Source organism: Crinia signifera, chromosome 8 (assembly GCF_055691185.1).
Source record: "Crinia signifera chromosome 8, ASM5569118v1, whole genome shotgun sequence".
NCBI lineage: Eukaryota > Metazoa > Chordata > Amphibia > Anura > Myobatrachidae > Crinia > Crinia signifera.
Genome location: NC_139224.1, coordinates 97,393,581 through 97,407,067, shown reverse-complemented (window position 1 = coordinate 97,407,067; position 13,487 = coordinate 97,393,581). Strand labels below are relative to the sequence as shown.

Here is a 13,487-nt window from a genome sequence, read left to right as displayed (position 1 = left end):
GACGCGACCGACGCGATGCCCGCGATTTCCCATAGGGACCAATGTTAAATTTCTCAATTGACCCGATTTTTCTGTTCAATGCCTCAATTGACACGATTTTTCCATAGGAATCAATGTTAAATGGCCCACAGAGGCCAAATAGCCACCCTGAAGTGTGAAATGGCCCCCACAATTGTTAACGCCACCCCACGATCAACGTGAACCCGAAGCGTGGCGAGCGCAGCGAGCCCGCGAGGGGCGGCGGTATGCGTCCTACGACCTTTTCATACCCCCACTATCCACGTCGGCGTGGAGTTGAGAATAGAATAGTGTGGCGAGCGCAGTGAGCCACCGAGCCCGAAGCGTGGCGAGGGGACGAGGATACCTGTGAAGCCCGCGAAGGGACGCGTTTACCTGTGAAGGTATCCGCGTCCCCTCGCGGGGCTCGCTGCACTCGCCACGCTTCGGGCTCAGTGGCTCGCTGCGCTCGCCACACTATTCTATTCTCAACTCCACGCCGACGTGGATAGTGGGGGTATGAAAAGGTCGTAGGACGCGTACCGCCGCCCCTCGCGGGCTCGCTGCGCTCGCCACGCTTCGGGTTGATGTTGATCGTGGGGTGGCGTTAACAATTGTGGGGGCCATTTCACACTTCAGGGTGCCTATTTGGCCTCTGTGGGCCATTTAACATTGTTTCCTATGGAAAAATCGTGTCAATTGAGGCATTGAACAGTAAAATCGGGTAAATTGAGAAATTTAACATTGTTCCCTATGGGAAATCGCGGGCATCGCGTCGGTCGCGTCGCACCCGATTTTTAGTGCATTCAATGGCCGCGATCCCCGCGATTTTTTTACCTGCGATGCCCACGATCAAAATCGTGGGCGCCGTGCTAGGTAAAGAGTACCGAATGTTTATATATGCAATATATAGATATTGGCAGTGCACCATATCTTCCCCATTGCTTAATGCCACAGTGTACAGCAGCGGGGTTGGGGCGGAGCCATGATGACAACATTTACTGCGCATCAGCCTCATCTAGCCTCTAACCCAGGAAACTTGTCTACTCTGATGAAGTCTGGGAGATGGACAACAGTGCACTGAGAATCCTAATATAAACCATGTCTCCTTTATGGTACCACATGTTGTATTATTTGTTTCATATATAGTAATTGGGTTACTCCAAGTGTAATACAGTAGGAGCCAGATGCACCAAGCTTTAAAAAGTCATAAAGTGGAGAGTGATAAACTACCAGCCAACCAGCTCTTAACTATCATTTTTCAAACCCAGTCTGTAACATAACAGGTAGGAGCTGATTGGCTGGTTGTTATCACTCTCCATTTTATCACTTTTTCATCTGGCTCTATGCATTTAAATAGAAATTCCTAGCATAATCAATGGAGGGTATGGAACATAAGATTAACAGTAATTAGGTTGCAAGCTTTCAGGTGGACCGCAAAATGTCAACATGCACAGGGTCGGTGTGGCAATAAGGCTGACACAAGCAAAAGGCCAGACAAGGACAGACATGGTCAAATCATGAAAAGGTCTGCAGGAGTTTTTCACTTTTTTATGTGAATTTGTAGATTTGAGCACATGGACCCCTAATTAGTGTACTGTGTACCACAACATGGCTCACTTCACTCACCATGATTCGGGCAAGGTGCTTCACTCCACTACCACTTCACACAATGCACAATCATAGTCCACATGGCTGGTAAAGTAGGAAAATATTCCAAAATAAAAAATCATGAAAAACAAGTCATGTCGACTGTTTCATTTTTCAACCATTACCGTGTTGATCTTTTGCTTGTGTCGACCTATTGTCTGTGTCAACTTAATGCATATCAACAAATAGTGGTCCGACTAATGGATTGTCCTGGAGAGATCAGAGACACATTGGAGAACCACTTCTATCATTATTAGTAATTAGTAATTAGAACTGTTCTCTTCCTTCCCAGGGCCCTGCGTCCCGCAGGATATCTCAGGCTATACTGACTGCCTGGTGAACAGTGCTGTTGTGTCCTGGAGCAGGACTGCTGGAGCTGTACATTACACTGCACTGCTGTCCACACCAGAAGGAGAGGAACACACCTGTAACACCACATCTACCTCCTGTAACCTCTCAGGCCTGAGCTGCAGTGCCATCTACAATGTCAGTGTCAGAGCCTTCAGTGACAGGTGTGAAACTGACAGCAGCCATGTGTTCCAGCTGTTTACAGGTATGTACTTTTATTGTCTGCTTAAATTATGACTTGAGTTGAAATTAAATTAATCATTCAGAGTACAATTCATTTGATATTTAACATAATTTTTCATTAATGTACTAATGTAAATGTGCAATTAATTCCCAGGCTGTATGTTCAGCATGGCATATCTCCTCTGTTTATTTGCTCTTCATCTGTAACCCTGAAAATTATAATTTCAGGACCATGGACAGTATCCCTATTATTTGATTAAATACAAGATAAAGTCACATTGTCTCGACTGACACATTGACATACAATAAAATAATCCATCATCTCTGGCATCTTAGATATTGCTGATTTTGGCAAATTGTAATAATGTTTCCTGAATTCGCCTACAGCTCCCTGTGCTCCTGGTGATGTCCATACAGAGATAGACTGCACTACAAACTCTCTAGCTGTTTCCTGGAATCAAGCGGCTGCTTTTGAGAGTTTCACGTCCTATCTCATTGCACCTTATGGCAGGAACAGAACTTGTAACTCTGGACAATCAAACTGCACGTTTCCCAGTCTCCCATGTGGACATGAATTTATTGTTACTGTGTCAGCTGCTAACAGTTGGTGTGAAGGACCAACGAGCCAAGCTGTAATCATCTGGACTGGTAAATAAAGGATATTCTCTTGATGTCTGGAGATGTACTAAGATATGCAGTAGGGGTAGATGTAATAAGCTTTGGAGAGTGATAATGTGGAGAGAGATAATATACAAGCAACTCCGCCATGCTACAGGCTGTGTTTGAAAAATAAAAGGAGCTGATTGGTTGGAAGTTTATCACTCTCCACTTAATATTTTGGAACAAATGATACAGTAACAGGACAAATGATAAATCAGTGAGGTCATCAATGATAAAATAATGTAGAATAAGAGGTGTATAAGCCAGCTACTTGCTTGCTGATCTCATAAGAAATAATGTAAGGCCTTGTAAGAAGCCTAAAATACTGCTTACCATGACGTTTGCATGCACAGCTCAGAATATCCTATACTATAATGATCTGATCTTGTAATGTGATGTCAATTCCCTTCATTGTTCTGTCCACAGCCCCCTGCGTGCCAGTGAGTGTGAACACAGCCCAGGACTGTGTTACTAACTCCTCACTGATATCCTGGAGCCTTTCCCAAGGGGCATTGAGTTACATCCCGTCACTGATTGGATCACAAGGAGAGAGATACAACTGCACAAGTCAGGATACATCCTGCTGGATACGAGATGTCCCATGTGGGGAGTCATATACTGTGGGGATGTCAGCACAGAATGACATCTGCATCAGTGTAGAGCACACCGTAGCTGTGCTGGAGACATGTAAGACACTGTACCTTTCATTTTATTGTAGATTATTTTATCTGTGCTGTAAATATTGAATATGGCAAACTGCATATGCTTTAAAACGTGAGTCCTGACCTCTGTTACATTAAGTCCATAGTACTTCCTAAAAATGACCTGTCCATGCTATGCTACGAACAGAGGCAGATTGGGCCGCCGGGAAACCGGGCGATTTCCCGGTGGGCCGGACCACATTTCCTACTAAACCTCCCATGTTCGGGCCACCGCTCCCCCCCCCCCCCCCCCGGGCCACTGCCCAGCTGTCCTGCCCACACTAAACATGGCCGCGGCCGGATCTCCTCACCAATCCGCCCCTGCTCGCACCCCCCCGGTCACTCGCAATTGTGTTGTTGGTTTAATATAGAGAAAGAAAAGGCAAACAAATGAATTGTGACGTCTATGAGGCAAAACTTTTCCTATTTCAATTGAAGGATTTGTCTTTATTTCATGAGACAAAGCAATTAAAGATGAATTGGAAAATAATTCAGAAAAGGGAAAATGGTAAATGTATAAGAAATAACAAGATAGACTACTGAGATATAGGAACAATAAGAACCAAATGTAATAGGGTCCAATATTGCACACTTAGCAATTTTTCAGGGACTTTACTACAGTACATACTGTGAAGCAGCTATTTATTTAAGGGCAAAACCAGGTTGCTATTAAAAAATAATTTACGCAAAATTGGAGCCAGTTACATTTGATATCATTAGTCATGATGATCTCATGACCTATTCAATTGCATCCATTTTCAGACAGTTTTTCCACCGAAGCAGTATCCCTTCTGTAGGAAGTCGAACTGCATTTGGTGGAAAATTATTTAAAACGGTTGCATGGAGTAATTAGATCCATGTGTTTTCTGACTGTGCCGATCTCTCTCTTCCGCCAGTCGAAATAGCTGCATTTTAATTGAATAGATCCAATTAAATTTGACCGAAAAATGGCGAAGTGCAGATTTATTGACTGTTTGTGGTTATTGCATATATCCAGTGGTCAAATTGTAAATTTAGAAGTGGTGATATGCAAAGTAAATAACATATGATCAATTAGACCCAAGCAGGTTTAGTAAATTTGATTGTTTGAAACTAGTTTTACATGCAATTATGCAATTAAATGCAATACATGCAAATATGATGAATGCTAATAAAAATAACAGTGAAATGGAGCTTAAAGTTAAACTTAATGAACTGTTAACTTAATTAATTTGTCTTGCTTCAATACCATACAGTAGTACAATGTTTAATTTATACTAATTTATTCTAATTTATGAAATAGAATCTTTCCCCTGTACCTTGGGAGTGTTAGTACGAAATGGCCAAAATTTTTGATTTGGTTCACTTTAACTCTGACCACTCTATGGCAGGCATGTCCAAACTATTGTGAAGCTACAAGTCCCATCATGCCTTGCCAAAGTTTTGCTATTAGGTAATGCTAAAATTATGGCAAGGCATGCTGGGATGTGTATTTTCACAACATCTGGAGGGTCATAGTTCTGACATGCCTGCTCTATGGGGACATATGTGACATGGGGCCTTATTCCAGTTCACTCTTTCTGACAAAATCCTTCTTAGATGGACAAAACCATGTGCACTGCAGGTGAGGCAGGTGTTACTTGTGCAGAGAGAATTAGATTTGGGTGGGGTTTTACTTCAAAGTGAGATCTATATTGCAGTGTAAAAATAAAGCAGCCAGTATTTACCCTGCACAGAAACAAAATGACTCACCCAAATCTAATTCTCTCTGCACATTTTATATCTGCCCCCCTGCAGTGCACATGGTTTTGTCCATCTAAGAAGGAATTTGTCAGAAAGAGTGAACTAGTATAAGGCCCATGGTCTTAAGGTGGCCATACATCAGAAAGACCGTTCTTACAATCATGGTTGTGACCAATTTCCCTTCAACTCCCCGGCAGTCCTTGGTGGTTTTTGGACACAGAGTGTACTCACAATTTGTCATACAATCCATCATACAATCCATCTGCTGCATGATTGTATGATTTAAGTTTCATGGCTGGCCTACTAGGATCAAAAGGATACGAGTACCAAAAATCCCCCCAAAAATTTTTTATTTACAGGTTCCCAGCAACTACCAATCTGCTCACATCTGCTGTGCTATGCCATTATTAAATAGCCCGAATGCAGCACTCCTCAGAAAACTCTGTTTTCAGACAAATGACAGAATTGAACAAAAGGCTGTCCACCGATCTCTTCATGTCTGCCGGTTGGAAACGTCTGCAGCTTCAAGCATCTTCACTGCCACGGACCGCCCGGAAGCTGCACCTCTCTTCTCTGCTAGTCAGGGAGGGAGTGTCACATGACTCTGGTTGTATGAGCCATCTAATGACCGATTGCATGTGCTTAAAAGCACATGCAATCTACTCCCAATCCCAACTGATCTGACGTGCAGCACGTCAGATCAGAGGAAGAATCCTCCAATCTCCCGGGGCTGGCATTGTATGATTGTGTGCACACGATGTGGACACAATCTGCATACAATCCATTTTTACAATACATTGAGATTGGATGATTGGATGCAATGTCTTTCTGATTTATGGCCACCTTTAGTTTGCCAGTGGGATGCTGGATGATCTCTTACATTTTTTTAAAGTGGCAATCATTTACATAACAAAACCATGCCTTGTTAATGATTGTTGTTTAAAAAAACCCTCTGAGATCTGGCGGCTTTCTGCAACTCTGGCAATGACAATAACAATATAATATCAAGCTACATTGAGAAATGAGACTTAAGAACGTAGCTTTTATTACGTCTTTAAAACTAATACATACTCATATCATCCTGCTGAAACTTTATGGCAGATTATTTTGAATAGGACCTATGAGTTGGTGTAAGTGGTGGAAGTTGTGGGCCTAGGTGCAAGAATTTCATTTGGGCTCCTCTCCTCCACCCCAAACCATGGGTGACAGAGAGAGGCAGGGGGGGACAGGGAGAGGCAAGGGGAGGCAGAGTGTGAAAAGGGAACACAGTTGGTTACAGGAAGAGGGTGACAAGGGTGACAGAAGGCCCATAAGTACACAGGGGCCTCAGTGCACTGCACCTGTTGCACCAATGGTAGCTCCGCATCTGGCTGGTTTGTATCTTGTCTCTTTGTGGTGTTCTGTTCTATTTGCCGTTATTATTGGTTAGTTACACTAGATCAGCGCTGTTGCTTTCGTTTGTGTAGTGGGCGAATCCTTATGACACAAATGATGAAATCTGTTTTGTTAAAATCTGTTAGCTTTTATTTTCTTAACAGTAAAACATTTTCCCTTTTTAAGGTCCCTGTGCCCCCCAAAACCTGTCTGTATTTTATCCCTGTGACTCTAATGTGGTTAAGCTGCAGTGGATGGCTTCCTCCGGCAGTGTATATTACGAGTCTAGTGTAATATCATCAGGCGGAGAGATATATACATGTAGCACAACTAACACAACATGTGACATTGGAGGACTGGAGTGTGGAGAGATCTATAATGTGACTGTCACAGCCTTCAATGCTCAGCAGACTAACATCAGCCTAAAGGAGGTGACATTCCAAACAGGTAAAAGTGAACGTGGGAACCATAAAAATACTAAATGTGCAAGTAATGATCAGTTTGTCTATCCCTGGAATGAATCATCAGTTGGATGGAGAATTGCTGAGTTGATGTATGTATTATATTGCCATGTAATGATGGCATAGTGCATTTGCATCCCCTCTGTCTCTGTGTATACCACTTTATTCTGAGCAGATGGCACCTTTCATTACTGAAGGTGTGCAATTTACAACCAATTTCCCTGCATTGATGTATGGCCTGCATTACTGTACTACATCTGTCTTAGTAAATGTGTTATTAAAATAAAACTGTTCTATGTACTTGTTTGTATTTGTTACATTTTAACTCTTAAGCAAGTCATTTATCAACATTCTAACACAGACCATATATCCAGTATAAATAGATTACTAGAAAATATAAAGGCAATAATAGATACATTTAACAGTTATGAATGCCAATAATGAAACAGAACAAAATATTCACACCACAGTAGTTTAATGATAAACTGATAATATAAAAGATCATTAGTAAATCAGTGAGCAGCAGAACAGGGTAGGTAATGGTTTATGCATGTATATGACTACAGAGCTTGGGAACACGTTTCAGGTATAGCAGGGATTCTCAATCTTTTTGCTTTATGTACCCCTTATAATGACAAATGTTTATCAATTCCCCTTATTGTGTGTCACTTTATCCCTAGTATCCACCTAACATTGATTTATTCCATGCAATCTATGGAAGTTTTCATTTTCTAAGTCAAGACACTTAGATATTTAAATATAAACATACAACATTGTCTTCTGTACTGCATTTTCCTTCTATAGTTTGTAAATACATGAAACCATTATTTTGAGATTAATCTAAGAACCTGAAGTTTATCTTGAATCTATCTGGGTTACCCTTTGCATTACTTGTACTGTATAGTAAGGATCCTGAATTAAAGCAAAACTTTTAAAAATGTTATCATACTGTATGAACAACTAGAAGTGGTATTTAAGTTACTATATTTCGCAATTTCAGCTCCATGTATTCCTACAAATGTGATGTCAGAGCTACATTGTGGAACCAGCGTTGGATCATTAAGGTGGGACGTGGCACAAGGAGCTACAACGTATTCTGCACTTGTGACTGGGATAAATGGATGGAGTGGAATGTGCATCTCAGACAACACATCCTGTGACATCAGTGACCTTGAGTGTGGACAAGTGTATACTGTAGTCATCACAGCGTCTAATGCCCACTGCAACACCATAGGTAGTCCTACCGAAATCTATACAGGTAAAAAGGATTAAAGGTGCCATCTATAACACAAGCACATTGGCTGGTATTCAATGCCTCCAGCGAGGGGGGGTACACGGCATGGGTGGCTTGTTTCCAGCGAGGATCGCCAAAAACAATCCATCCTTGCCAATTAACCTTCGCGCCAGCCGCTCGTCCTATTCAATTTTACGGGGGACTCCCAGCCATCAGAGGACGGTGAGGATTCCCCTGAACGGCAAGGTTCGCCACTAATGCAGCGAGCCCACTGCATGTAGCCACGCGCCTTGACATTTTGATGGCCGCGCTCGCCATTTCCACCTAGCGAGTGCAGGGGGGTCAGGGGCACTGCTCGCAGTCACAGGTCACCAAAGCTCATTGAATATACCCCAGTGTGTCCATTACCTGACAATTTCTGTTTCAGAAATATAACTTTTCATGTAATTGGATACCACTGTGTATTCTTCAATTACATACAATGTAAGCTATAGTAATGTCTGCATTCTGCATATACTGTATCTGCAAACTGTTAAAACCTAAGTCCCTAAATGATGCCAGTGTACCCTTTACTTCCAAGATATTGTTTGAAAGATTAAAGAGTTGAATGTGGGGAGGACAAGGGGGGTTATTTTGGTTCACTCCTTCTGGCAAATTCCTTCTTAGGTGAACAAAACCATGTGCACTGTAGGTGGGGCAGATGTAACTTGTGCAGAGAGAGTTAGATTTGTGTGCGGTTTTACTTTAAAGTGAGATCTATATTGCAGTGTAAAAATAAAGTAGTCAGTATTTTCCCTGCACAGAAACAAAGGGTGACATTCTATGGAATGCGAAAAATAGACTTTTGCGGATTTTCTCGCAAAAACGGCCGAAATCGAATTTTTTTACATTTTCGCATATTTAATGAGGTCCGAAAATGTGAAAAAAATTTGATTTTTGCCAACAAGTTGGACACACTGGAAATGCGATGGCTGCTTTTCGCAGCACATCGCATCCAGATGTTTTCACATGGAAAAGTATACAAATCGCATATTTAATGGTATGCGATTTGTATAAAGTGTGACTATAATTCACCCAAAAATCAGACCAGGTTCTGATGGGCGAATTAGCCAGAAACCTGCACAGATCGCAATGTTCTGTGCAGGTTTCTGGTGAAAAAAAAAACAAAAAAACAGTTAAAATAAAAAAAAAACGAGCGCGGGGTCCCCCGCCAGAGCATAACCAGCCCCGGAATCATTGAGCCGGTGCTAGTGACATAAAATCAGGGTCCCCGACAAATAGGGGTCCCCTTGATTTCATGAAACCAGCACCAGGCTCAAGGTCCGGCGCTGGTTCCCAAAATACGGGGGACAAAATGACTAGGGGTCCCCCGTATTTTAAGAACCAGCACCGGACCCAACCAGCCAGCGGGGTAATGCCACAGCCGGGGGACACTTATTATATAAGGTCCCGCGGCCAAAGCATTATCCCCGTGGCTGGTCAGCATGGGCAGGGGTCCTGGGGAAGTGGGGACCCCCCCAATGAAGGGGTCCCCCCCCTCCAGGACTTACCAGCCCATGCTGAAAGTCCGGGGCTGTCCCCGATGCCCCTGGGCGGTGGGCATCGGGCTGATGGATTGTGTAAAAAAAAAGCAGAAAAACTATTGTTTTCTACTGGCGAACTATGAGTCCCAGCAAGCCTCCCCCGCATGCTGGGACTTAGAGAACCACAAGTCCCAGCATGCGGGGCATTAAAGGGGCCGCTGGCACTTGTAGTTCTACAGTACAAAAAATTGTGAAATAAAACACACTGACACCCTGAAAAATAAAAGTTTAATACACACATAACACACACACACTGATACTTACCTACCTTGAGCCCGTCGGTCGGTCCCTGGATCCTGGGTCCAGGCTCCGGGGCTCCAGGGCAGAAGAGTCCGGTTCCGGGGCCTTGGTCCTGGTTCCGGAGCTGGTCCTGGGGTTCCGGGGCTCCAGGGCAGAAGAGTCCGGTTCCGGGGCCTTGGTCCTGGTTCCGGGGCTGGTCCTGGGGTTCCGGGGCTGGTCCGGGGTCCAGGATCCGATGAAGTCCACAGGGGTACCTGAGGAAGGAAATCCTACTCACCTGGTCCCCGGCGACGACATCGGCATCCTCTCCAGCAGACGCACTGCTCCCGGCTGCTGTGGTACCCGCTCTCGGACTGAAGAGGCGAAGAGATTTTCATCTTCCGCAGCCGGGAGCAGCGCGTCTGCCGGAGAGGATGCCGATGTCGTCGCCGGGGACCAGGTGAGCAGGATTTCCTTCCTCAGGTACCCCTGTGGACTTCATCGGATCCTGGACCTCGGACCAGCCCCGGAACCCCAGGACCAGCCCCGGAACCAGGACCAAGGCCCCGGAACCGGACTCTTCTGCCCTGGAGCCCCGGAACCCCAGGACCAGCCCCGGAACCCCAGGACCAGCCCCGGAACCAGGACCAAGGCCCCGGAACCGGACTCTTCTGCCCTGGAGCCCCGGAGCCCGGACCCAGGATCCAGGGACCGACCGACGGGCTCAAGGTAGGTAAGTATCAGTGTGTGTGTTATGTGTGTATTAAACTTTTATTTTTCAGGGTGTCAGTGTGTGTGTTATTTCACTATTTTTTGTACTGTAGAACTACAAGTGCCAGCGGGCCCTTTAATGCCCCGCATGCTGGGACTTGTGGTTCTCCAAGTCCCAGCATGCGGGGGAGGCTTGCTGGGACTCATAGTTCGCCAGAAGAAAACAATAGTTTTTCTGCTTTTTTTTACACAATCCATCAGCCCGATGCCCACCGCCCAGGGGCATCGGGGACAGCCCCGGACTTTCAGCATGGGCTGGTAAGTCCTGGAGGGGGGGGGACCCCTTCATTGAGGGGGTCCCCACTTCCCCAGGACCCCTGCCCATGCTGACCAGCCACGAGGATAATGCTTTGGCCGCGGGACCTTATATAATAAGTGTCCCCCGGCTGTGGCATTACCCCGCTGGCTGGTTGGGTCCGGTGCTGGTTCTTAAAATACGGGGGACCCCTAGTCATTTTGTCCCCCCGTATTTTGGGAACCAGCGCCGAACCTTGAGCCTGGTGCTGGTTTCATGAAATCAAGGGGACCCTTATTTGTCGGGGACCCTGATTTTATGTCACCAGCACCGGCTCAATGAGTCCGGGGCTGGTTATGCTCTGGCGGGGGACCCCGCGCTCGTTTTTATTTTTTTTATTTGCGCTTTCCTGCAAACGTGCGATTTTCAGACATGAAAATCGCACATTTTCAGGACTAAAGACTTCGCACCACCTCGCACCTATTCGCACTATTTGGCCCGTTTTTCGCATCTCATTAAATATGCGAAAAATGGGGCAATCTTGCGATTTGAAAAAGTGCGAAGTGGTGCGATAAAAAAAACGCGATTTTTTCTCATCCCATAGAATGTCACCCAAAATCTCTCCCACATCTAATTCTCTCTGCACATGTTACATCTGCCCCCCTGCAGTGTACATGGTTTTGTCACATCTAAGAAGGAATTTGCCAAAACAGTTGGTGACCAGTGGGCCCTTAACCTGCTTGCTGGTAATTGTGATTCTCCAAGTACCAGCATGTGGGGTAGACTTGCTGGAACATGTAGTCTAACTGTAAAATACCATATTACTGTAAACTGTAGCACACTCTATCAACCCTGCACTCAACACCCATGGGTGTGGGGGCTAGCCCCGGCTGGGCTAATAAGTCATGAAGATAAATCCTTTGTCCATAGGACCCCTTCAAATGTGTTCCCTGCCTTTGGCATTACCCACTCTGCTAGTGGTGCCTGGTGCTGGTTCCCCCCTGGATATTTAGAATCCGTGTTGGCAAGAGCTCGTGCTTGGTTATGCTTTGGTGGGTAGACCCCATGGGTGGATTGGCCTGGCAGGAAACCGGGCCGTTTCCCGGTGGGCCGGCACATGATAGTCATAAAGGGGCTGATCACCCCCCTGGCTGGGCCACGGACCGTGTGGGCATTACGCAGAGCTACTACTGTCGGCAACTGGTGAGGGCGTTACGCAGCACTACTAATGTAAGAAACTGGTATCGGCATTACGCAGCACTACTACTGTTGGCAACTGTCCCGAGCACTACACAGCACCACTACTGTCAGCAACTGGTGTGGGCATTACGAAGCGCTACTAGTGTTGGCAAATGGTGGATGCGTTATGCAGTGCTACTACTGTCAGCAACTGGTGCTGGTGTTATGCAGCGCTACTACTGTCGGCAACTGGTGAGTGTGTTGCACAGCGCTACTACTGTCAGCAACTGGTGTGGGCATTAGGCAGAACTTCTACTGTCAGCAACTGGTGAGGGTGTTACGCAGTGTCACTACTGTCGGCAACTGGTGCGGGTGTTACGCAGCACTACTACTGTCAGCAACTGGTATCGGCATTATGCAGTGCTACTACTATCGGCAAATGGTGTAGGCATTATGCAGGGCTACTACTGTTGGCAACTGGTGCAGGTGTTACGCAGTGCCACTACTGTTGGCAACTGGTGCGGGTGTTACCCAGGGCTAGTACTGTCAGCAACTGGTGCGGTCATTACGCAGCGCTACTACTGTCTACTACTGTCTACTACTGTGGCCAACAGTGAGCATTATGTGTAAACCGCACCACTACTGTGGACATTATGTACGTGTAAGGGCTCTACTACTGTGGGCATTATAAGTATAAGCAGCACTACTACTGTGGATATTTTGTGTAAGGGGCACTACTGTGAAGCGTAATGTGAATATGGGGCACTAGGTGATGTGTAGAACCGTAACTAGGTGTGTGACAGTGGTGCCTTGCCCATTTGCACTGTGGGTACACCACCTACATGACCACTCACTGCTGATTACCAATATCTATTAATATTGGTATACTATTTTTTTTAGAGTCAAGCATATGACCAGGGTTATATTTATGGGGAGGTTCTGTAATGCTCCCGCGCATCACATAGTACGGTACAAAAAGTATGTGCTGCACATACTTTTTGTACTAGGTACACATCGTATCGGATCGCAGTGCATGCACACTGCATGCACTAGGGATGCGATCCAATACGATGTGTACTTTAAAAGTACAGAACGGAGCTTTAAAACAGAGCGTGTATGGGCTCCTTTACAATATAACATGTAACTTTCACACCATACCTGTACATTTCC

At 45.3% G+C, this 13,487-nt stretch overlaps 1 protein-coding gene across 1 annotated transcript in view; it reads left to right on the top strand.

Annotated features, from left to right (window-relative positions):
* The window catches only part of LOC146026294 (fibronectin-like), a 41,952-nt gene that overhangs the window by 4,789 nt on the left and 23,676 nt on the right, over nt 1-13,487 (top strand). The window contains exons 5-9 of the mRNA XM_083156827.1: nt 1,940-2,200; nt 2,566-2,826; nt 3,265-3,525; nt 6,822-7,082; nt 8,097-8,354. Of these exons, the coding sequence (XP_083012953.1) occupies nt 1,940-2,200; nt 2,566-2,826; nt 3,265-3,525; nt 6,822-7,082; nt 8,097-8,354 (1,302 nt within the window). The remainder of the gene's footprint in view (nt 1-1,939; nt 2,201-2,565; nt 2,827-3,264; nt 3,526-6,821; nt 7,083-8,096; nt 8,355-13,487) is intronic.